Below are 23016 nucleotides of genomic sequence, written 5' to 3' on the forward strand. Positions count from 1 at the left end.
CCCTGTTTGTCAAACCAGCTATGTGGGAGGTGAAAATAGGATTACAGTCCAAGCTGGAGCTAGGGTTAGGGATTTGACTCAAGTGGTAAAGCTCCTACCTAGCAAGTACATGAAGCTCTGAATTCCAATTCTGTTACTCTCCACCCCCATCCCTGCAAAATAAAAAATAACCAACAGGCTAAATTGAAATAGGATTCATATTTTCAGTAGGGTCATCTAAAAAAAGCTGGAAAATGTACAGCTGGTTTTGGTTTTGATTTTATAACATTGGAGGCCAGCCTGCACGACATTGCAAGATAATCTTTAAAAGAAAAAACTCAGGAATGGGAGGAATTTTACTGTATAAATAGTAGGAACTGCTTATTAGCTACTTAAATATTGTCTGCTTAGATGGCAGATTTTTTTTAAGGTGATAATTATTTTCTGTACTCAAAATCCTTAGAAATGGATGTGGATGGACAGCTGAAGTAAAACTTATAAAAGTGATCAGAGAGGGCCAGGAGTGTGGCCTAGTGGTAGAGTGCTTGCCTAGCATGCATGAAGACCCGGGTTCGATTCCTTGGTACCACATATATAGAAAAAAGCCAAAAGTGGTGCTGGGGCTCAAGTGGTAGAGGTCTAGTCTTAAGTCCAAGGACAGTGCTCAGGCCTCAAGCCCTAGCCCAGGACTGGCAAAAAAAACTGATCAGAGACTAGGAATGTAGCTTAATGGTAGAGTGCTTGTCTAGTATGCATGAAGTGCTGTGGCTCAAGTGGTAGAGTGCTAGCCTCGAACACAGGGAAGCTCAGGAACAGTGGTGCCCAGGCCCTGAGTTCAAGCCCCAGGACTGGCAAAACAAACAAAAAAAAAGTGATCAGAATAGGTAGAGTTGGAAGTGCTAACTTTTTCTATTGCATTATATTTTGGGAAGCTGTGTCTTTGAAAAATGTACACTATTTAGTAAATATTTTGCAATGCAGAAGATAGCCCATATGCTTGTTATCACCGTAAAATAGCTTAAAACAAACATTGTGTCCCATTCTGTCCCACAGTTTCTGTGAATCAAAAATCTGGGAGCTCAAGTTCACAAGATGGCAGCCAGGCCACAGTCACTGGCACTGTGGCTGGAGCTACAGTTCACTGAGCTCACTTGAAAGCTTCAGTTCTTTGGCATCATTGGGCTGCTAATAACATGGCTTCCACAGTGAGCGAGAAGTCAGGGACAGAGAACCAAGGCCGAAGAGGCACATCATACAGCTATTTCTGCTGGCCACGCCCATCCACCTGGCACATGGCAGTGGGGAAAGCAGTGTGAATGCCAGGAGAGGGATTACTTGGGCTGTCCTGGAGTCCGGTCTGCTCTCCAGCTCCATTGATTCACTCCCCTTGCATGTGAGAAGACACCCACTCTCTCACCTCACTATAGCGTGAGCTCAGGACCTTGTCATCAGCATTCTGTCCAGGGGCCAAGGGAGACACTAAGAGTACAGCTCTCAAGCACAGCTCCCAACATGCAGGCTGGTGGAGCAGTGACCGCCTTTCCCCATATGCTCCCACCTTGGTGGTACAGACACAGTTTCCACACTACTAGGTAAAAAGGCTGAAAATGAAAGCCACACACCTAAGTCATTGGAAATCCAGTTGGGCATGTGTTGGAAGACCTAGGCCCTGTTCTTGCCAGGAAATTACTTTCTTTGGCTCAGGACTCTGTCCTAGGTTTTCACCCTTGAAGTGTCTGTTCTACATGGAAAGTAGCAGAGTAGGTTTCTTACCACCTTGTTTTCCTGCCGGAAACTGGGGAACCAAAGGCCTCGTGATTTTTACTTTCACTTCAGGTTAACCAGGTTAATACTGAGAGTGTGTGTGTGTGTGTGTGTGTGTGTGTGTGTGTGTGTGTGTGTGCACGCACGCATGCACACACGCATACGCCTGTATTGGAACTTGAATTAGGTGCTTTCCTTTAGCTTTTTTGCCCAAGGCAAATGCTCTACCATATTCTACTTCTGTCTCTTAGGTCATTGAGTGTCAGTCTCACAGGTTTTACTGTTCAGGCTAGTTTGTGAACTGTGATCTTCACATCTCAGCCTCCTAAGCAGCTAGAATTATAGGCATGAGCCATCAGCTCCTAGCTAGATCTAATTTTTCTGCAATTTTCCCATTCACTCCTGGTGAATGAATCTCTCCTCTGTGGTTTGCAACATTGAACCTCTTAAATTATTCCCTCAAGCCTTTTGTTCCTGAGGCAGCCTGGCCTCAAACTCCCGATCCTGTTTCTGCCTCCTGAGTAGCTGACATTAGTTGAATGCACTACCATACCAGAGCATTATTCTGATGAAAAGACCTCAACCTATGACCTTTTCTCTGGTCTTGAACAATAGAGTTAGTTATGCCTTCACCATTATCCTTTTTTTTGTTTTTTTGTGTTTTTTTTGCCAGTCCTGGGCTTAAGTTCAGGGCCTGAGCACTGTCCTTGGACTTTCTCAAGGCTAGAGCTCTACCACTTGAGCCTCAGCACCAATTCCGGCTTTTTTCTATGTATGTGGTACCAAGGAACCGAACCCGGATCTTCGTACATGCTAGGCAAGCACACCACCACTAGGCCAAACTCCCGGCCCCTTCACCATTATCTTTAAACCGAGCTTTCCTAACTGCCTAGATTTGATCTTTGATGTCTAAAATCAAATTAATTTTAGCCCTCAGTCACCTGGACAGCCTGGGCAACTTCTAAACCTGAGTAGGTTATTCAGGCTAGAGATGTAGCTCAGTGGTAAAACTCATCCCTAGCGCTACTCAAAAAGTACTTTATAGAGTCAGGGGCAGCGGCTCACTCCTGTAATCCTAGCTTCTCAGGAGGCTGAGATCTGAGAGGATCTCAGTTTAAAGCCAGCCCAGGCACTAAAGAACCTGAGACTCGTCTCCAGTTAATCACTAGAAAATGGGAAGTGGGGCTCAAGGGGAGGGTGGTAGCCTTGAGCTGAAGACCTCAGGGACAGCACCCAGACCCAGAGTTCAAGCCCCACAACTGACCCCCCCTTAAAAAAAAGTTTAGAGAGAACCTTGGCTTCTCCCCCCACCCCAATCTAGTACTGGGACTCAAGTCATGACCTTGTACATATATACTGAGCTACATTCCTGGCCCTCCTTTCCTTCCTTTAGCTGATCTCATTGGTACCTGGACTTGAACCCAGGGCTTACTTATACTGGCCAGCATCTTGCTACTTGAGCTAAGCCTGACAGAAGGTTGACTTTTCTGTCCCTGCTGGCTTCCAAGCATGTTGTTCCAGGTCTCTGCCTCCTGAGTGAGGAGGCTTACAGGCATAAGCCATCAACATCTAGTTCATTCATTGAGATGGCCTCCCACTAGCTTTTTCATGACTGGCCTTGAACCATGATCTAATTTCTGTCTTTCAAGGACCTGGGTTATAGGCATGAATCATTATGCCTAGCAAATTCACATATATTTTAATGTTTCCATAATTCCTTTACAATTTTATTTTTGTGGAACTTGATACCAATGCAAAGCCTCAGGCATACTTAGCTGACATAAATCCCCCTCTTATTTATTCATTGCCAATCCTGGGGCTTGAACTCAGGGCCTGGGCACTGTCCTTGGGCTGTCTCAAGGCTACTCTACCACTTGAGCCACAGTACCACTTCCAGCTTTTTCTTGTATGCACAAACCCAGAGGTTCATGCATAGCAGGTGGGCACTCTACCACTAGGCTACACTCCTCTTCCAAGCCGGGGTAGGGGGAAGGAGGAAAGGTAACAGCTCAATGGCCAGTATTTGGCTTTGGATTTGATCCCCCTATACTGCTTGAAAAAAAAATTAAAGATACTGTGTCACCGGGAAGTTTAAGAATGTTACAGCTTAAAACTGGAAGAGGGAAAAGGTTACACTGTCCAAAAAGAAATATATTCTTACCAAGCACTAGTGGTTCACACCTATAATACTAGCTACTCAAATGGCTGAGATATGAAGATCATGGTTCAAAGCCAGTTTGGGAGCAAAGTCCATGAGACTCTTATCTCCAATTAACCATCAGAAAACTGGAAGTGGCGCAGTGGCTCAAGTGGTAGAGCACTAGCCTTGAGCTGAAGAGCTCAGGGACAGCACTCAGTCCCAGAGTTCAAGCCCTATGACCGACAAAAAGAGAAAAAGAAAATATTACAAGATCAAGCTATATAAACTGACAATATCCACTAAGTAATAATGTATATTTACCAAAAACAACTACAACTTTAAAAGGCTTTTAAATAAAACCTAGAAAAACAAAATAAATACCTTACTTAGAAGATTTGGGAGGTATAACTGAATTGTAAAATACTGGGTGGTAAGACAGAATGAAGAGGCAGAAATCAAAGTCTTAAGGGCTTCAAGGGTTTTTTTTTGGTTTGGGGACAGAATCTTGCTGTGTAGCCCAGGAGTGCTGTGACTAGAGGCATGTGTCACCATACCTGCCTCTGACTTTTTCTTAACATCCTGAGAAAAGATATCAGCTGATGCAAGTATAAAACTAATGAATACCTCACTATATACTTTATTTTTTTACTGCAAGTCCTGCAGCTTGAACTCAGGGCCTGGGCACTGTCCCTGAGCTTCTTTTGCTCAAGGCTAGCACTCGACCACTTGAGCCACAGCACCACTGCCAGCTTTTTTCTGTTTATGTGAGGAATTGAATCCGTGGCTTCATGCATGGTAGATGAATACTCTACCACTTAGCCACATTCCCAGACCTCACTATATAAATTTTTACATCATCTTCATTTGTTCCATTGCAGATGTCACAGTCTATAATTTATATGCAGAAAGCAATCATTTTCCTGTCGGTTATGGGGCTTGAACTCTGGGCCTGGGCACTGTCCCTGAGCTCTTCAGCTCAAGGCTATACCACCCTACCTCTTGAGCTACAGCCCCACTTTCAGTTTTCTAGTGGTTAACTGGAGATAAAGAGTCTCAGGTTCTTCAGTGCACGGGATGGCTTTGAACCAAAATCCTCAGATCTCAGCCTCCTATGTAGCTAGGATTACAGATTTGAGCCACCATGCCCAGCTTCTTTTTCCAGTTTTTAAGTGGGTATTTTCCCATAGATAACAATACTAAAGCTTGTACTACTGCCTTGAGCTCAGTCAAGGTATGGCATGATTTTAATGTGGCTTTTAGGTCAGAGCATAGCTGACTGTAAGTAGAATCATAGTTTTTATTGTATCTTAACTAGTTGCTCTGCTCTTTCTCTTCCAAAATAAGTACAGTGTCCACAGTTATTCCTATGTCGGCCAAGGAGTTGCCTCCCGCCACCTCCAGAGGCTTCCTGGGGAAGGATGTTGACAGGCTGTAGAGAGATGGGTGGTATCCAATTTTCCTCATCCAGTCAAACAAGACCTAGAAGACAGAAAGGTTATGACTATACATGGTCCACACACTCCTGCTCTTCCAGATCACTGTGACGGTCACCTTCCAGTTCTGTTCCTGTGAAATCATGTCCCAGGAAGTCATGGAAAATGGCTCCCATACTTTCTAGAGTTCAAAGGAGAATAGCATATCACAATCTCTAAGACATTTTAATAACTTTTATTCCAGAGAAAGTGTAAGGATTGCTAGTATCGGAAAATGGAAGTGTTTAATTCTACAGAAGCCTCATCCATGCACAGGGAATGGAGAAAGTATTCAATAAGTATGTTGAGAATAAGAGGGTAGCATCTTTGGGGAAAGTTATCTAGATTAAAATCTAAAACTATGCAACCTATCAGAATCACTTAGAAGTGCTGGCAGCAATGGCTTAAGCAGTAGACAACCCTATCTAGCAAGTACAAAACACTGAGCTCAGGGCTGAGAGCATAGACTAGTGGTAAAGGGCTCACTTCACATGCACAAAGCCCTGGATTTGATTCCTCAGTACCACATACACAGAAAAAGCTGGAAGTGGTACTGTGGCTCAAGTGGTAGAGTGCTAGCTTTGAACAAAAAGTGTCTAAGGACAGTACCCAGGCCCTGAGTTCAAGCTTCACAACTGGCCAAAACAACAACCCCACTGAGCTCAAGCCCCAGTACTCCCCCCACCAAAAAAAATCATTTATAAATTTATGATAGATGCCCATGCCCAGGATTCCTTCAAATAATCTGGTTTTCCATGAACCCGCCCTATGATTTTATGACATTTTCTGTCATAAACGTTGCCATATTTGCTAGGCTCTAGGTTTGAACCCAGCAACTAAATACCAACAAAGAAAAGTCAAGCATAAGACGGGGAATGTAGGACATGGCTCAGGCCCCAAGTTCAAACCCCAGAACTGGAAAAAAAGAAAAAAAAAATCAAACATAACAGTGATACATGGTCCCAACTAGTTGGTATAAAAACCTAGAAATACAGGATCAGCAACATAGCAAGACTGTGTCCACTCCTAATAATTTTCCACTTCCTACTGGGGAAAAAGGGGAAAAAAAGGATGGAACGGGGTGTGAATGACTCACACCATATGTATAATCCAAGTCCCAGTAGTAAGCAAACAAAAAAATAAGAGCCAGGTTGAGACTTTTTCCAAAAATAACTGAAGCAAAGGGGTTAGGGATTTAGCAATGGAGTACCTGCTTCAAAAGCACAAAACCTTAGGAGTTTGTCCAAGTAATAGAGTGCTTGCCTAGCATGCACAAAGACCCGGGTTCGATTCCTTGGTACCATATATATATAGAGAAAATGCTGGAAATGGTGCTGTGGCTCAAGTGGTGAAAAAGCCCAAAGACAGTGCTTAGACCTTGAGTTCAAGTCCCAGGACTGGCAAAAAAAAAAAAAAAAAAAAAAGTGAAGGCCAGCCTTGGACTGGGCACCATGGGCTCACATTTACAACCCTAGCTACTAAGAAGGCTAGGATCTGAGGACTGATGGGACGTAAACTGATAATACACCGGGGATCGTGGGATCAAAGCAAATATTGGCTGCTTACTATGTATTTAAAGTGCCTTACCTAGAAGCTGGCTTTCAGGTACAGGCTGCAGCTGGACTGAGTACTTACACAGCAAGAAAACTACTAGCTGAATATTTCCAAATAGCTAGTAAGATTTTTCATGTTTGTTTTTTCTTTTTTTCTTTGCCAGTCCTAGGGCTGGAACTTAGGGCCTGGGGACTGTCCTTGGGATTTTTCAAGGCTAGCACTCTACCACCTGAATCACAACACCACTTCCAGCTTTTTCTGTGTATTGAGGAATCAAACCCAGGGCTTCATGCATGCTAGGCACACAATCTTATCATTAAGCCATATGGCCGGCCCCGATTTATGTTTGAACACAGACTGTCTGAGTTAACAGGAGTACCAATTAATCTTATAAGCACACTGTAGTCCATAAATATGTATGATCACTATGTGCTAATTAAAATGTCTAAAAGATTTTTTTAAAAAACTAAACTTGGGGGGAAAACAAGATGAGGGGTGGGGGAGGGGGGAAGGGAAATAGGGACCATGACATGTGAAAGGGTATCAATGTGTGGGAATTAAGGCACCATTTATCTGGCAAATATCATGTAACCCTTCTATTAATTACAATAAAAAATATATATTAAAAAAAAAACTAGGTACAGACATGAACCAGTGGCTCAAGCCTGTAATCCTAGCTACTCAGGAGGCTGAGATCTGAGGATTGTGGCTGAAGCCAGACAAGGGCAGTAAAGTCTGTGAGACTTTTATCTCTAATAAACCACTCAGAAAAGGCCAAAAGTGGAGCTGTGACTCGAGTGGTAGAGTAACAACATAAAGGTCAGTAGTATACTGCTCACCTAGCAAGTCTAATAAGCCCTGGATCCCATCTTGACCTCCAAAAACCAGGGAGGGCTGCCCAACATTCCTGGTTATCCAAATGTTCAAGGCAAAACACCTACAAATATCTGTGATGATAAATTTCCTTACTTACCTGTGAACTGCAAGACTTAAAGAACCTTCTCCTCAGGATGTTCCCACTTGGACGTCGGAGAGCAATGGTGATTACCTGAGGAATAAGAATGTTCATGTAAGGCAGGTGCCACTGGCCAACACTTATCATCCCAGCTACTCAGGAGACCAAAAATGAGGGGATCATAGTCTGAGGCCAGCCCACAAAGATTTCATCTCAACCCACAGCTGGGTGCAGTGGCACATACCCATCACCCCATGCTCTCTGGGGGCTCACATTGCCACTCAGTGGACTGCAGACTTAAGTCTGAGAGCACCTGCCTAGCAAATGCAAGACCCTGAGTTCAAACCCCAGTACTACAAAAAATGTCTAAGCCAGGTTCAGTGGCTCATGCCTGTAAGCCTAGCTCAGGAAGCTGAGATCCGAGGAAATCAATTAAAAAGTTAATAAGAATAACTAAATCACACCTTATAAGCTAATTTTGTTTAGTTATAGAAATAATAAAATTCAATTTTTGCATTATTTTAATTTGCAATAATTAAGCAGGAAAAGTAAAACTAGACAACCTAGTGTTAGAATATGATAAACTAACATTTTCATGATAAAATATCTGAGAAAAATGGCTGGGCACTAGTAGCTAACACTCATAATCCTAGCTACTCAAAAAATTTATAGCTAAGAATCCACAGTTTAAAGCTAGCCCAGGGCTGGGAATGTGGCTTAGTGGTAGAATGCTTGCTTAACAAGCATTGCATGCATGAAGCCCTGGATTTGATCTCTCTGTTTATGAGAAAAAGGCAGAAGTGGCACTTGTGTGCCACTTCTCAAGTGGTAGAATGCTAGCCTTGAGCAAAAGAAGCTCAGGGAGAGTGCTCAGGCCCTTAGTTCAAGCTGCAGGACTGGAGGGGAGTTAGCTCAGACAGAAAATCCCCAAGATTCTATCTCCAGCCAGCAAAAAACTAGAATTAGAGATATGGATTAAGTGGCAAAAGACTAGCCTTGAGAAAAAAGGCTAAGCAAATACTTTTGAAGTCCTGAGTTCCAGCACTAGCACCGGTTACACACTCAGTGAAATGAGCTGTTACTGTCTGACCCCTGGCAACTGTTCTATTAGGATTGCAGTGATGCTTGCCTGGCAGTTTCTCTTGTTATACTGTTACTGATTGTACAGGTGTGTGATGTGTATGGATAAAATACTCAAGGAACAATCAGACCTGGAGAGTCAGTGTCTCAAACACATAGTTCATTGAAATCTGACTGAAAAGCAGCAGCAGTAATTAAAATTTGTTCCATAGCTACTCCTTAAAATAAACTATAATAATCCATAATCGTGGAAACAGTTGCTGTGGTTATCTTCGGAAGATGGTTTACAAGACGTAGGTCAAAGCATCTTCTTTTTTTATTGAAGAATGAATGGCACAGTAGTGTATGTTATATATCATTTGAGAATTCTGGACTGTCAAGAGTCATTTCCTTGCCTCATTTTGAAAAACGGTCTTAGTATGTATAAGTGAACTCTATAAGGATGTACAGCCACATGGCAGGTGCTCAGTAAACCTGGTACTGTCCTTAAAAACGGCATATCCTTCCTCTCGTGAGAAGTACGTTAATCATCACTTCCTAAGCCAGCACACTTCCAGCATCTCCTCTTGCCTCACATTAGAGATACAAAAACAGGCTTAAGGGGCTGGGAATGTGGCTTAATGGTACAGTGCTTGCCCAGCATGCATGAAGTCCTGAGTTCAATTCCTTAGTACCACATACACAGAAAAGCACTATGGCTCCAGTGGTACAGTGCTATCCTTGAGCAAAAGAAGCTCAGAGTTAGTGCCCAGGCCGAGTTAAAGCCCCCAGGACAGAGAGAGAGAAGGAGAGGGAGAGGGAGATGAGACAGGGAAGGGGGAGAGAGGGAAAGAGGGAGAGAGGGAGAGAGGCAAAGAGGGAGGGAGGGAGGGAGGGAGAGAGAGGGAGAGAGAGGCAAGCAGGCAGTGGAAGTCTGTCTCATTCTGATAACCTTTAAAGTGAATGTCAGTCCCTTCTATTCTGTAATGTCATTTAATAGGAACTTCAATAAGAAAATCATTCTGAAAATTAATTTCTGGCATTTTTTTTCTCTTTTGGTGATACTGGGCTTTGAACTCAAGGCTCTACACTTTAGCCACACTCCTAGCACTTTGTTGGCCTTCAGTTATTTTTCAGATACAGTCTCATACTTTTTTCCCCCAGCCTAGCTTTTCTTACCTAGTTGTTCTTTCTTACCTAGATTTTCTTACCTGTAACCTCCTACCATACCACAGCTGGGATAACAAGTATATGCCTCCAAGACCCAATTATTTGTTGAGAGGGGGGTGTTGTTTGTCCACAAAACCTGGCCTCAAACCCTGACCCTCCCAATCTTTGCCTACCCAGTAGCTAGGATTACAAGCATGTGCCACCACAGTTGTCTTGCAGTATTCCTAAAAGTGAAAATATTCTCTTACATATATTTTTATATGTGTGTAGCTAACTTTTTTTTTTTTGCCAGTCCTGGGGCTTGGACTCAGGCCTGAGCACTGTCCTTGGGCATTGGTAGGTAGCTGGCACTCTACCACTTGAGCCACAGCAGCACTTACAGCTTTTTCTGTGTACATAGCACCAAGGAATCAAACCCAGGGCTTCATGCATGCTAGGCAAGCACTCTACCACAAAGCCACACTCTCAGTCTGTAGCAACTTTTGTCATGACAGCAGGTATGATGGTAAGTAATGATTATAATACAAGATCAAAACTGTTAGTCTGATAAAACAAGCAGTATTTTCCAGGAAGTCAGAAACAACATGATTACATAATTTATTGACCCAAAGGAGCCAGGTTTAATAAAGACTGTCAGTTAGGCTCCAGTGGCTCACGTCTATAATCCTAGCTACTCAGGAGGCTGACATCTGAGGATAGTGATCTAAGCCAGCAAGAAAGGTCCCCATGGGAATTTTATCTCCAGTAAACTACTCAAAAAAGCTGGAAATGGTGTTGTAGCTCAAGTAGTAGAATACTAGCCTTGAGAAAAAGAAGTTCAGTGATTAGAAGCAGGTCCAGAAGTTTAGCCCCAGGGTCCCCCTACCCCCCAAAAAAACGTTGGTTGGAGCTGCTCAAATGGTAAAATACCTGCCTAGCAAGTACAAAGCCTTGAGTCTGAAACCCCAGTACCACCACAACCAAAGAAAAAGAATTTCTGCACTGAATTTTTAGAAATCTATGCACAAGAGCAACTACACACAAAGAAAATGCATTGCCAGTGATCCTCCCTCTCTTCCTCATGCGTTCTCCTCTTTCTTTCTCTTCATTTCATACTCAGAGCTTTATTTCTGAGTCGCCACTAGTTGTGGTTCTGTTTGCAGTACACTCAGGTCTCAGCAAGTGCCTGAAGCATGGCCAGAGACAGAGTTCAGTGCCTCCCAAAAGAAGACTTCCCATCTAAGAAAACTGAACCATGAAGCCAGGTGCATTGTCTCACACCTGTAATCCCAGCTACTGTGGAGGCTGCAATCAGGATGCCAGTTCAAAGCCAGCCTGGGCACTGAAGTCCATGTGACTCTTCTCTCCAATAAATCACCAGAATATCAGAAGTGGCATTATGGCTCCAGGGGTAGGGTAGTGGCCTTGAGCTGAAGAGCTCAGGAACAGCACCCAAACCCATAGTTCAAGTCCCATAACCAATAAAGAAAAAAGAAAGAAAAGAAATGTGAACTGAACAATGAAACCTGCTGACATGATTTGGGAAGAGGAATGGAGCAAGGTCTCCAAGGACAGTTGCTAAACTTCAAATTAAAAAAACGGAAAGTGGTTGGTGCCAGTGGTTCACATCTATAATCCTACCAGGGTACTGAGATCTGAGGACCACCATTTGAAGCCAGTCCAGGCAGGAAAGTCCATAAGATGAGACTCCTATCTCCAATTAACCACCAAAAAGTTAGAAATGGAGCTGTGGCTCAAATGGTAGAATACTAGCCTGGAGCAGAAAAAGCTAAGGAACAGCACATAGGCCCTGAGTTTAAGCCCCAGTAATAATTGCACACACATATGCATGGAGAAAATGAAGAGGAGGAGGAGAAATTAAAATTCTCACAGTACTTTCTGGACATATTGTCTAAATGGCTTAAGGGCTTTGGACAAAGCTAGAGAAGGGCAGGAAGGCAGTGTGGAATGTAAGAAAGCTCTAGAGTCACACACTGGTGGCTCACACCAATAATCCTAGCTACTCAGGAGGCTGAGATCTAAGGATTACGGTTTAATTTCCAGTCAGGGCCTTAGCACTGTCTTGCGCTTTCTCAAGGCTAGAGCTCTACCTTTTGAGGCATAGCACCACTTCCAGCTTTTTTCTATGTATGTGGTACCGAGGAATCGAACCTGGGTCTTCAGGCATGCTAGGCAAGCACTCTTACCACTAGGCCAAACTCCCAGCCCTGAGGATTAGGATTTAAAGCCAGCCCAGACAAGATAGTCCATGAGACTCTTATCTCCAGTTAACCACCAGAAAACCAGAAGTAGCACTGTGAATCAAGTGATAGAGCACTAGCTTTGAGCTGAAGAGCTCAGGAACAGAAAGAAAGAGAGAGAGGGGGGGGGGGGAGCGGGCGCGCGAGCGAGCTCCAGAGTCTTGGAATTGGCACTGTGGCTCAAGTGTTAGAACGGTAGCCTTCAGCTGAAGAGCTCAGGGACAATGCCCAATCCCAGAGTTCAAGCTCCATAACTGATAAAGAAAAAGAAAGAAAAGCAAGCGAGCTCTAGAGTCAGGCACCAGTAGCTCATACCTGTCATACCTGCGATCTTGGCAACCCAGGAGATGATATCTGAAGGCAGTTCAAAAACAACCCAGGTAGGAAAGTATGAGACTCTTACCTCCAATAACCAAAAAGCTACAAGTAGAACTGTGGCTTGGGGTGTAGATATCTTTTGAGCAAAAAGCTCAGAAGTGCCAGGTGTGGTGGCTCATGCCTGTAACCCTAGCTACTCAGGAGGCTGAGATCTAAGGATCAAGGTTCAAAGCCAGCCCAGACACAAAAGGGCCTGAGACTCCTACCTCCAATTAACCTCTAGAAAATGGGAAGTGGGGCTTGGCTCAAGAGTAGGGTGGGTAGCCTTGAGCTGAAGAGCTCAGGGACCACACTCAGGCCCAGGGGTAGGGCAATAACTTTGAGCTGAGCAGTAACTTTGGACAGCGCCCAGGCCGAGTTCAAGCCCTATGACCCACAAAAAAAAAAAAAAAAAGCTCATAGGCCCTGAGTTCAAAGCCCACTAAGAACAGCAGCTCAGTGCTGGGGACCAATCCTAGCACACCAGAACAGCAGCCAGCCAGCTTACACATAGCTTCAGTCTTCCTTATCTTTAAGGGGGAACTACTGACAAGTTGAAAACATCTGCTTGTTTTGGTTTTATTTTAGGAAGAAGCTAATTTGCGAATCCAGAGTTCCAGAAAAGTCCATGTGTACCCTCTGTCTGTCTAAGGCAGTGGGTGGCTCTAAAAGGTAATAGCAGGCAATAGCAGGCAATAAAGGCAAACAGCAGGCTTCCAATCTCAGGCTACCTTTTCTAAGCCCAAGTTCAGACAAGGCATGCTTATTTGATGTCAAAGAAAACAAGAAATACATTTAGTTTTTAAAGAAAAAACTTAAGCTTACTTCCTCATCTGTTTCCGACGGTTCTTCAGGTAAATCAGGTGCCTAAAGAAATATGAGTAGTAGGGAGAGGAATGTAAATGTTTTTAAAAATAATAATTACAGGGCTGGAAGTTTTGCCTACTGGTAAGAGTACCTGCCTATCATATACAAAGACCTAGGTTCAATTCCTCGGTACCACATACATAGAAAAAGCTGGAAGTGGTACTGTGGCTCAAGTGGTAGAACTCTAGCCATAAGAAAGCCCAAGGATAGTGCTCAGGCCCTGAGTTCAAGCCCCAGTACTGGCAAAAAAGAAAACTACAGTAAAAAAAATAATTGTAGCGAAAAAAATCCCTTTCAATATATATAGTTTGACTGCATCTAGGCTTAATATTTAATTTCAGAACACATCTATAAAAAGGCTGTGATGAAAATGGGCAGGAGGGCCAGGAGTGCAGCCTAGCATGCACAAAGTCTTGCGTTTGATTCCTTGGTGTACCACATACACAGAAAAAGCAGGAAGTGGCTGGGCAAGGTGGCTTGTACCTGTAATCCTAGCTACCCAGGAGACTGAGATCTGAAGATCACAGTTCAAAGCCAGCCAGGCACTACAAAGCCTGTGAGTCTCTTATCTCAATTATTCAACAGGAAACCAGAAGTGGCTCTGTGGCTCAAGGGGTAGGGCTGTACCTTGAGTTGAAGAGCTCAGGGACAATACCCAGGCCCAGAGTTCAAGTCCCATAACTGACCAAAAAAAAAACAAAAAAAACCAGAAGTGGTGCTGTGGTAGAGCACTAGCCTTGAGAAAACTCAAGGACAGTGCCCAGGCCCTGAGTTCAAGCCATAGTACTGGCAAAAACAACAAAAAAAATCATCATTCAACCTGGGGGTAGCAGCTCAGTGGTAAAGTTCTTGCCTAGCATGCACAGGACACTGAGTTCAATGCCCAGTACTGAAACAATTTATGAACAATTCTGTGCTAACAATTATAAGATCTTGAGATGACACCCCCCAATCTATACACATGTAAAGATTTCTGCTTGCCTTTGGGTCCTACACCAAGGTTATCTCTTTATGAATAGGAAGATATTCCAAAATCTGAAATAGTCTGGTTCCAAAAATTTTAGACAAGACATATTCAACCTATAGCAATTACTAGTCACTCACAAAAAGGTCATGCTGTCTTAAGTTAACAGGAAAAGTTCCCTTAGTAAATATTGCTATTTCTTATTTCTACATAATCATAATCAAAGTATTTTCTAAGCCTATTATAACTTACAGCTTTCCTCTAAATTTGGTTCCAAATCTTAACATTAGGTCAAGCAAATTGTAATGAAGTTGATCACCCAATCAGGTGGTGAGAGCCACAGTCTGGGTGTGCTAAGATTAGTTTCAGTGAATAGGGATAAACAAGGAACCTGCTTCTGCAAGGGCCGTTCAGCAGGTGACGACACTTCAGTTACAAGTTTAGCCAAGTTCCTTCTCTTTGCAGCTTCTCTGTTTGATGTTTCAGAAGATGTCTGACTTGTATCTTCTAACACCAAATCTTCATTACCCTGGTAGAAAACAAGAGGCAAATTCTGAAGATACACTTTCTATCAACTTTATTCTATTCACAATGGTTAAATCATTATCTGTCTGGACAACCAAACAGCATCATGTGTTACAGATGATCCCCTAATCCAGTTCTAGGGTTCCTTCTCATAGACAAAAGGCTGGTGAGGTCCTTTCAGCTTTGGATTAATCAATCCCTACATTTCTCAGTAGAATAGGAGAAGCAAACAAGCCTCGCTTCAGTGAAGGAAGGAAGCCAGGAAGTGTCAAGGAATTTGCCTTCAAAGACTGAGAACAGAACATCTACACTACAGCATGTATTAGCAAGTGACCATGTAAAACTTGGACTGCTCAATGTGGAAACATTCTCATTTTCAAATTCCAGCTTTTGCCTTCCATTTAAATGAGTCATCATAAGAGATAAATAATTTTATCCCAGGAATTAAAAAGAGTATTCTTGGCTGGGAGTTTGGCCTAGTGGTTGAATGCTTGCGTAGCATACACGAAGACCCAGGTTCAATTCCTCGGTACCACAAACATAGAAAAAAAAAGCAGAAGTGGTGCTGAGGCTTAAGGGGTAGAGCTCTAGCCTTGAGAAAGTCCAAGGACAGTGCTCAGGCCCTGACCTCAAGCCCAGGACTGGCAAAAAAAAAATTTAAGTAAATAAAATTAAATAAATAAAAAGATTATTCTTGGGCCAAGAGCATGGCCTAGTAGTAGAATGCTTGCCTAGCATGCACAAAGACCTGGGTTCGATTCCTCAGTACCACTTAAACAGAAAGCCAGAAGTAGCTCTGTGGTCCAAGTGTTAGAGCGCTAACCTTAAGCAAAAAAAGCTCAGGAACAGTGCCCAGTCCCTGAGTTCAAGCCTAGATAGATAGATGGATAGATAAGCTAATACAAACTGATGTAAAATCATTATCAATGAAATCTCACAGCAGTAATGCCAGCTCTCAGGAGACCAAGATCTGAGCATCTCAGTTCAAAGCTAGCCCAGGTAGCAAAGTCCTGAAGACTTTATCTCTAACCAACTGGAAATAAAGCTAGAATGGAGGATTGGCTTAAGTGATACATGGCCAGCCATAAACAAAAAAGCCCAGGCCAGGAGTGTGGCCTAGTGGTAGAGTGTTTGCCTAATATACACAAAGCCCAAGATTCCTCAGTACCACATACAAAGAAAAAGCTGGAAGTGGGACCAGGAGTTTGGCCTAGTGGTAGAGTGCTTGCCTAGCATGCACGAAGGCCCGGGTTCGATTCCTCAGTACCACATACATAGAAGAAAAAGCTGGAAGTGGTGCTGAGGCTTAAGTGGTAGAGCTCTAGCCTTGAGAAAGCCCAAGGACAATACTAGGCCCCCACATTCAAGCCCCAAGACTAGCAAAAAAAAAAAGAAAAAGATAAAGATAAAAGGTTCCTATGGCAAAGACTAGCCTCCCAGAAAATTTTATAAAACTCTGTGTACATAATTGTATGAAACATAAATAGGATTCAAAATATATAAAATTAGAGTATTTTCTAACCCCAAGTTTGTGACCACTGGTTAACTTCCAGGTTTCACCTGTGATTTGATAAAAGCGTTCTTCCATTTTTTTCAATTTCATTTCTTGCTGAGGTTTTAAAACATTCTCTAAGTATCTGTTTGCCTGTTCAAGAAAAAAAAGTGCTGTTATCATAAATTAATGTTCCTAAAAATGTACATTATCTACAAATTATTATGAGAAACTGATTAGAAACTAGGTTCATAGATTCCATTCTGTCAGAAAAGGGTCTCTGGGCTGGGAGTTTGGCCTAGTGGTAGAGTGCTTGCCTAGCATGCATGAAGACCCGGCTTCAATTCCTTGGTATCACATACATAGAAAAAAACAAGAAGTGGTGCTATGGCTCAAGTGGTAGAGCACTAGCCTTGAGAAAACCCAAGGACAGTGCCTAGGCCCTGAGTTCAAGCCCTAGGATTTCCCCTTCCCAAAAAAAGAGCATCCTCCATTTCTATATCTTTCTAAATATTTGCATTTGTGTATAATGCTAATACAAACTAGTCTTTTATACTTATGCTTACATATATCATATACTCATCTATATATTGATTTAATTCATATATTTTTATTAATATCTGAGACCAGGACTCAGCCTCAGTACTTCCCACTTTCTCTAGCATTCTACCAACTGAGCCATGCCCCTCTATACAATTTTTCTTTTATATTTTTTTCTTTTCTTTTTTTTTCCAGTAGTGGTCTTTGAACACTGGGCCTGGACGTTGTCCTTGAGCTCTTCAGCTCAAGGCTACTGCCTTACTCCTTGAGCCACAGCGCCACTTCCTCTAGATAATTTTTCATCGCAACAAAAATATACTAGGAAAGCCAGGCAATCATGGCTCACACCTGTAATCACAGTTACTTGGAAGGACTGTAGTTCAAGGCCAGTCTGGGCAAAAATAAAAGTTCACAAGATCCCTTCTCAACCCATACTTGAGTACGATGACATGCTTGTCATTCAACCATTGGCGAGGCTGAGATTGGGAGAATTGTGGTGCCAGGCAGAAAAATATACAAGACTCCACCACAATGACAATTAGCTGGGTGTGACAGAACCTGTTCATCATCGCAGCTATGACAGTGTCACAGAAGTACTGAAGTTCAGGCACAAATCCAGGCAGTAATTAAACATTACATTATCTAAAAAATTACCATATGTAAAGGAGGATACTCTTACTGGAGGAACCCAAAGTCGTAGCCCTGCTGAACATTTACTCCAAGAAAAGAAAACATGACTGTTGTTGTTGCTGGGGGTGGTGGTAATGTTTGTTTTTGCTTTGGAGTTTCTTATCTTTTTTGGGGGAGTGGCAAAGAAGGGTTATAGAAAGGGATGGAGGGAGGATGAACAAGTAAAATCATAGTACTCAATATATACTATGTGGAAAATGAACTATTTAAGTTGTGGGCAGGGATGGGAGGGAGAAACTAGAAAAGCAAAGGAAGGGGCAGCATTGTCCAAACAAGAATGTACTCACTACCTGATTTATGTTGTACAAATACCAACCTTAAGAATAAAAAGCCAGGCTCATGCCTGTGATACTAACTACAAAGAAGGCTGAGATCTGAGGGTCAACGTTCAAAGCCAGCCGAGGCAGGAAAGTCCATGAGATTTCTATCTCCAATTATTCACAAAAAGCTGGATGTGAGCTATGGCTCAAGTGGGAGAATACTAGCCTTGAACAAAAGTTTATGAGACTTCTATCTCCAATTACCCACCAAAAAGTTGGATGTGGAGCTAGGACTCAAGTGAGAGAATATTAGCCTTGAGCAAAAAAAAATTCAGAGGACTGGGAATGTGGTTTAGTGGTGGTAGAGTATTTGCCTAGCAAGCCCTGGGTTCAATTCTTCAGTACCACATAAACAGAAAAAGCCAAAAGTGGTGCTGTGGCTCAAGTGGTAAAGCACTAGCCTTGAGCACAGAGAGGCTCTGGGACAAACCCATGAGTCCAAGCCCCAGGACTGGCCAAATAAAAATAAGAGTATGCCTTACCTTTTCACCCTGTGCTTCTTGTTGCCTTTTTCTTACAAGTTTCTGTCTTTGCCTTAGTTCATTCTCTTCTTCCTCCTCCTTTTCTTCTAAGACATGAAAACGTTAAAAAAACAAAAAAACAAAATGTCAGAAATTCAAGGGACATTTTCTCTGAAAACAATCTGCAGAATTGAACATTTTGGAAGGGAAACTCCTTTTAAAAACAGATTATAGGCCAGGAGTTTGGCCTAGTGGTAGAATGCTTGTCTAGCATACACGAAGGCCTGGGTTCAATTCCTTGGTACCACATACATAGAAAAAAAGCCGGAAGTGGTCCTGAGGCTCAAGTGGTAGAGCTCTAGCCTTGAGAAAGTCCAAGGACAGTGCTCAGGCCCTGAGCTCAAGGCTAGGACTGGCACAAAAAAAAAAAAAAAAAAAAAAAAAAAAAAAAAAGCAGATATAAAGCCAGGTGCGTGGCTCACACCTGTAATCCTAGCTACTCAGGAGACTAAGATCTGAAGATCTCAATTCAAAGCCAGCCCAGGCACTAAAAGTCCATGAGATTCTTATCTCCAATTAACTACAAAAAACCAGAAATGGTGCTGTGGCTCAGCCGTAAGCTGAAGAGCTCAGGGACAATACCCAGGCCCAGAGTTCAAGTTCCACAACTGACACACACATACACAAAAACAGATTATACTGGCCTGGGAGTTTGGCCTAGTGGTAGAATGCTTGACTAGCATGTACAAAGGCCTGGGTTTGATTCTTCGGTACCATATACAAAGAACAAAGCCAGAAGTGGTGCTATGGCTCAAGTGGTAGAGCTCTAGCCTTGAGGACAGTGCTCAGACTCTGAGTTCAAGCCCCAGGACTGGCAAAAAATTAATTAATTTAATTTAATTTTTCAAAAAGATTATACTGTTGAGCACCGGTGAATCATGCCAATAATCCTAGCCTCAGGAGGCAGAGATCTGAGCATCAGGGTTCAAAAACAGCCTGAGTAGGCTGGGAGTTTAGCCTAGTGGTAGAGTGCTTGTGTAACATGCATGAAAACCCGGGTTCGATTCCTCAGTACCACATATACATAGAAAAAGCCAGAAAAGGTGCTGTGGCTCAAGTGGTAGAGCTCTAGCCTTGAGAAAGCCCAAGGACAGTGCTCAGGCCCTGAGCCGAAGGCCTAGGACTGGCAAAAAAAATTAAAAAGAGATGCAAAAACAGCCTGAGCAGGAAAGTCGGAAGCCGGAAGTGGTACTGTGGCTCAAGTGATGAGTAACTAGTCTTCAGCAAAGGGAGCCCAGAGATAATGCCCAGGACTATTGTGAACAGTGCATGCATGAGCATGTGCACACACACACACACACACACACACACACACACACACAAACACGCTAAGAGACACCTGGCTAAGAGACAACACACCCAGGCCCTGAATTCAAGCCCCAGTACTGACACAAGTAAATAAGCAGTTAAGTGACACAGATGTACAGTTTAAAACTAGGGAATCTATAATGCAACAACTTAGAAACAACAAAAACAATAATACCAAATGCACATACAACAGAAGCCTCTGCCCTCTTCTTCCCTCCACCAGAAACACTGCCTGTCCATCCTGGCTCTTTCCTACAATGAGGTCTCAGCTTAGAAAGCCAGAGCCCTCTCCAGACCTCTCATCCCCTTCCCCCTTCCCCTCTGCTATTCCAGCTGCTGGATTTGTGACTTTCATAGACAGTCACCATATATGTGATGAAGTACACAGGTGCATACAAGAAAAATACTGTTTCTATAAATGCTAGCATTTATAATCCATTCAAAGTAACCATGACTAAAGTTTCAGTGACCACTCCCTCTTGAAATGACACATCACAAATCAACGGTAAAACAGTCCTTAAAATGCAAATTTATTTGTTAGGATTGGTTGTAGGATTACGGGAATTTGAATAGAAAGGCTGAAAGGGTAACATAAATAATGAACTTACCTCTTGGAGAAACTTGAGAAGATTTAAATGAATTAAACAATGAGGTGGTCATGGAAATAATTAAAGTAAGAAGTGCAAGCAGTAAGAAAATCCGGCCACACAGCAAAATGAGATCTTTCATTCCTTAGAAAGAAAAAAATAAATAAAATTTAAAACATGTTTCTCAAGGGGAGAAAAATTAACTTTTTTTTTTTCTTTGTTAGGCTCTGAATTCAAGCCCCAGGCCTTCCCTGCCTGGGCTAGCTTTGAACTGTGAACCTCAGATCTCAGCTTGTTAAATAGCTAGGATTATAGGTGGTGAGCCACTGCACCCAGCTAAGAGGATGTTTTGCTACTGGTAGTAACTTGTAATAGATTACTTAAATTATAAAGCATGGAAACAATTAAGTTATGCAACTGTTGATATTCCTATTATCATTTTTCATTTTACAGGGCAGGTATGGTATGTAGGATGTCTTACACAGCAGTACACTACAGCACTACACCTCTAGCTGTGAGTTATATAACTTGTCTTGTGCTTTAGGCACTTGTTTGTTATTACCAGAAAAAGCTTCAGAAAATAATTCTAGAATAAGCATTTTTTCAGTCAGGTGCTGGTGGCTCATTCCTACTACTCATTCTTACTATTCCTAGCTATTTAGGAAGCTGAGATCTAGAGGATCAAGATTCAAGAAAAGTTCCATAGACTTCAAAATAACCAGCAAAAAGCAGGGCTGGAGGTATGGCTCATGTGATAAGAGTGCCAGCCCAACAAGCTCTGATCTGAGCACAAATCCTGATACAACAAAAACAAAAATCTTCTCCCTTAGCTATATGCATAATTGCATAACTAGGTTACAAAATAATTTGATTATCAATAATGCTTAAGTTCTGGGTTCCTTACTCCCCATAGACAAAGGAAGGCTAATCTACCTAGAAATCAAGTTGTGAGAATGTATCTTGTCAAATTCTAGTTCTACTTAAAACAGTCATTCCCAATGAAATAACAATTCTCTTATTTCTTTTTACTCAGCATTGAGATAAAATCCTGTGCCTTCAGCATGTTAAGTACACCTCATCACAGTTATACTCCATCAAGCTCCAAATGAAATTATTATTTACCTGGTTTTCTCTAGAAAAAATAGCAACAATTCAATCTTTACTGTGACATTATTTAAAGGTGAGCAATGGCTTCAAGAAAATAAAAATACATTTTAAAAAATGATAATCGGGTCGGGAGGGTAGCCTAGTGGTAGAGTGCTCACCTAGCATGCACAAAGCCCTGGGTTCAATTCCTCGGTACCACATACGCAGAAAAAGCCGGAAGGGGTGCTGTGGATCAAGTGTCAGAGCACTAGCTTTGCAAGGACAGTGCTCAGGCCCCGAGTTCAATTCCAGGACCGGCACACACAAAAAAATAGTGCTGGAAGAATGATGTCAAAAGTGACACTGATCACATTGCACTGTACTCATAACCTGACTTTCTGAACTGAAAACTCCTGGGAGTTTACTTCTAGGTTTTTAACTTCAGGGTCTGGACCTCTTGATAGTGTCCTCTATGTGTCCTCTATGTGTCCTGCCTCTTCATGACTAGAAAGTACAGTAAGAACTGTGGGAGACTATAAGGGGGAGGGGGGGGTCCCTCCTTTTCAGCTCAGCACAACCCTCTAGGCTAGACCCAGAGGCTCCAACAGCGGGACGAGCGCATTGCAGTCTGGGAATTGTAGTCCGATGCTGCAAGGCGCTGCGGCCGGAAGGAGGTGATTCTACACCACACACAGGAGAACGTTTCAACTGTGAGCACCGAGCAGAAGCAGTCAACGCTTACCTAGTCCTGGGATCTCGCGTCTCAGCTCCAGACACAAGAGGGGGAGAGCAGAGAGCAGGAAAATGCCAACGACCACACGAGAAGCCATGACGGCAGAAATTCCGCATCTGGTGGGAAAAGGTCCGCCTCTTCCGGTCACGCTTTCCCGGAAATGGAGAAAGTCGGTGAATGGAATCAAGTTTTGAGCTCTGAGCTGCTGGGCCTTCGGAGATGAGCCACCCTGTTTGTGAACTCACAGTCTGCCCTAGAAGGAATCCAGGTCACCTACCCCCGTCACAGGACGTCGGAACCGCGGGGGTTGTAGGAATGGTGGCTTCCTGGAGGAGAGGCGGGCCTTGGCACTGGTAGAAAGTTGTGAGTGAACTGAAGATCTAGTGCAGAGGCCTTGCAAACTGTGAGAGCAGCCTGGTCCCTTGACCTGGAGCAGTTGACACCGACAGCTCTTAGAATTTTCTAGGCATCTCTTTATCTCCCTCTCAAAAGTAGGACCACCGAGCCGGTAGTTTGGCCTAGTGGTTAAAGTGCTTGCCTAGCATGCATGAAGACCCGGGTTCGATTCCTCGTGTACCACATACATAGAAAAAAGCCGGAAGTGGTGCTGAGGCTCAAGTGGTAGAGCTCTAGCCTTGAGAAAGTCCAAGGACAGTGCTCAGGCCCTGAGCTCAAGCCCAGGACTGGCAAAAA

The 23016-nt window shown here is 43.0% G+C and overlaps 1 protein-coding gene across 2 annotated transcripts; it reads right to left on the reverse strand.

Annotated features, from left to right (window-relative positions):
* Window positions 1-5045: 5045 nt before the first annotated feature.
* On the reverse strand, window positions 5046-22708 carry Ubxn8 (UBX domain protein 8). Of its 2 annotated transcripts, none has more exons than XM_090353955.1 (8): window positions 22333-22708; window positions 20526-20648; window positions 18571-18656; window positions 16569-16691; window positions 14913-15050; window positions 13516-13557; window positions 7883-7957; window positions 5046-5362 (listed from the first exon to the last, which is right to left on the reverse strand). In XM_090353955.1, exons 1-8 carry the CDS (start codon window positions 22418-22420, stop codon window positions 5195-5197), a joined length of 843 nt encoding a protein of 280 aa, XP_090210081.1. In that variant the 5' UTR covers window positions 22421-22708; the 3' UTR covers window positions 5046-5194. The 2 variants fall into 2 exon arrangements, with proteins under 2 accessions (XP_090210081.1, XP_090210082.1); XM_090353956.1 differs by lacking the exon at window positions 22333-22708 and adding an exon at window positions 21770-21809.
* Between the last annotated feature and the right edge of the window lie 308 nt (window positions 22709-23016).

Source organism: Megascapheus bottae, chromosome 20, assembly GCF_031878675.1.
Source record: "Megascapheus bottae isolate mThoBot1 chromosome 20, mThoBot2.hap1, whole genome shotgun sequence".
NCBI lineage: Eukaryota > Metazoa > Chordata > Mammalia > Rodentia > Geomyidae > Megascapheus > Megascapheus bottae.

Bases quoted from the DNA above. Each gene is read 5' to 3' on its own strand.
- Ubxn8 (XM_090353955.1), bottom strand. From the start codon at position 22,420: ATGGCTTCTCGTGTGGTCGTTGGCATTTTCCTGCTCTCTGCTCTCCCC. The intron at 13,558-14,912 runs GTTCCTTGTTTA...ATATTTCTTTAG, and splicing joins AACGGCCCTTGCAGAAGCAG to GCACCTGATTTACCTGAAGA. The intron at 7,958-13,515 runs GTAAGCTTAAGT...CTTATTCCTCAG, and splicing joins CGTCGGAAACAGATGAGGAA to GTAATCACCATTGCTCTCCG.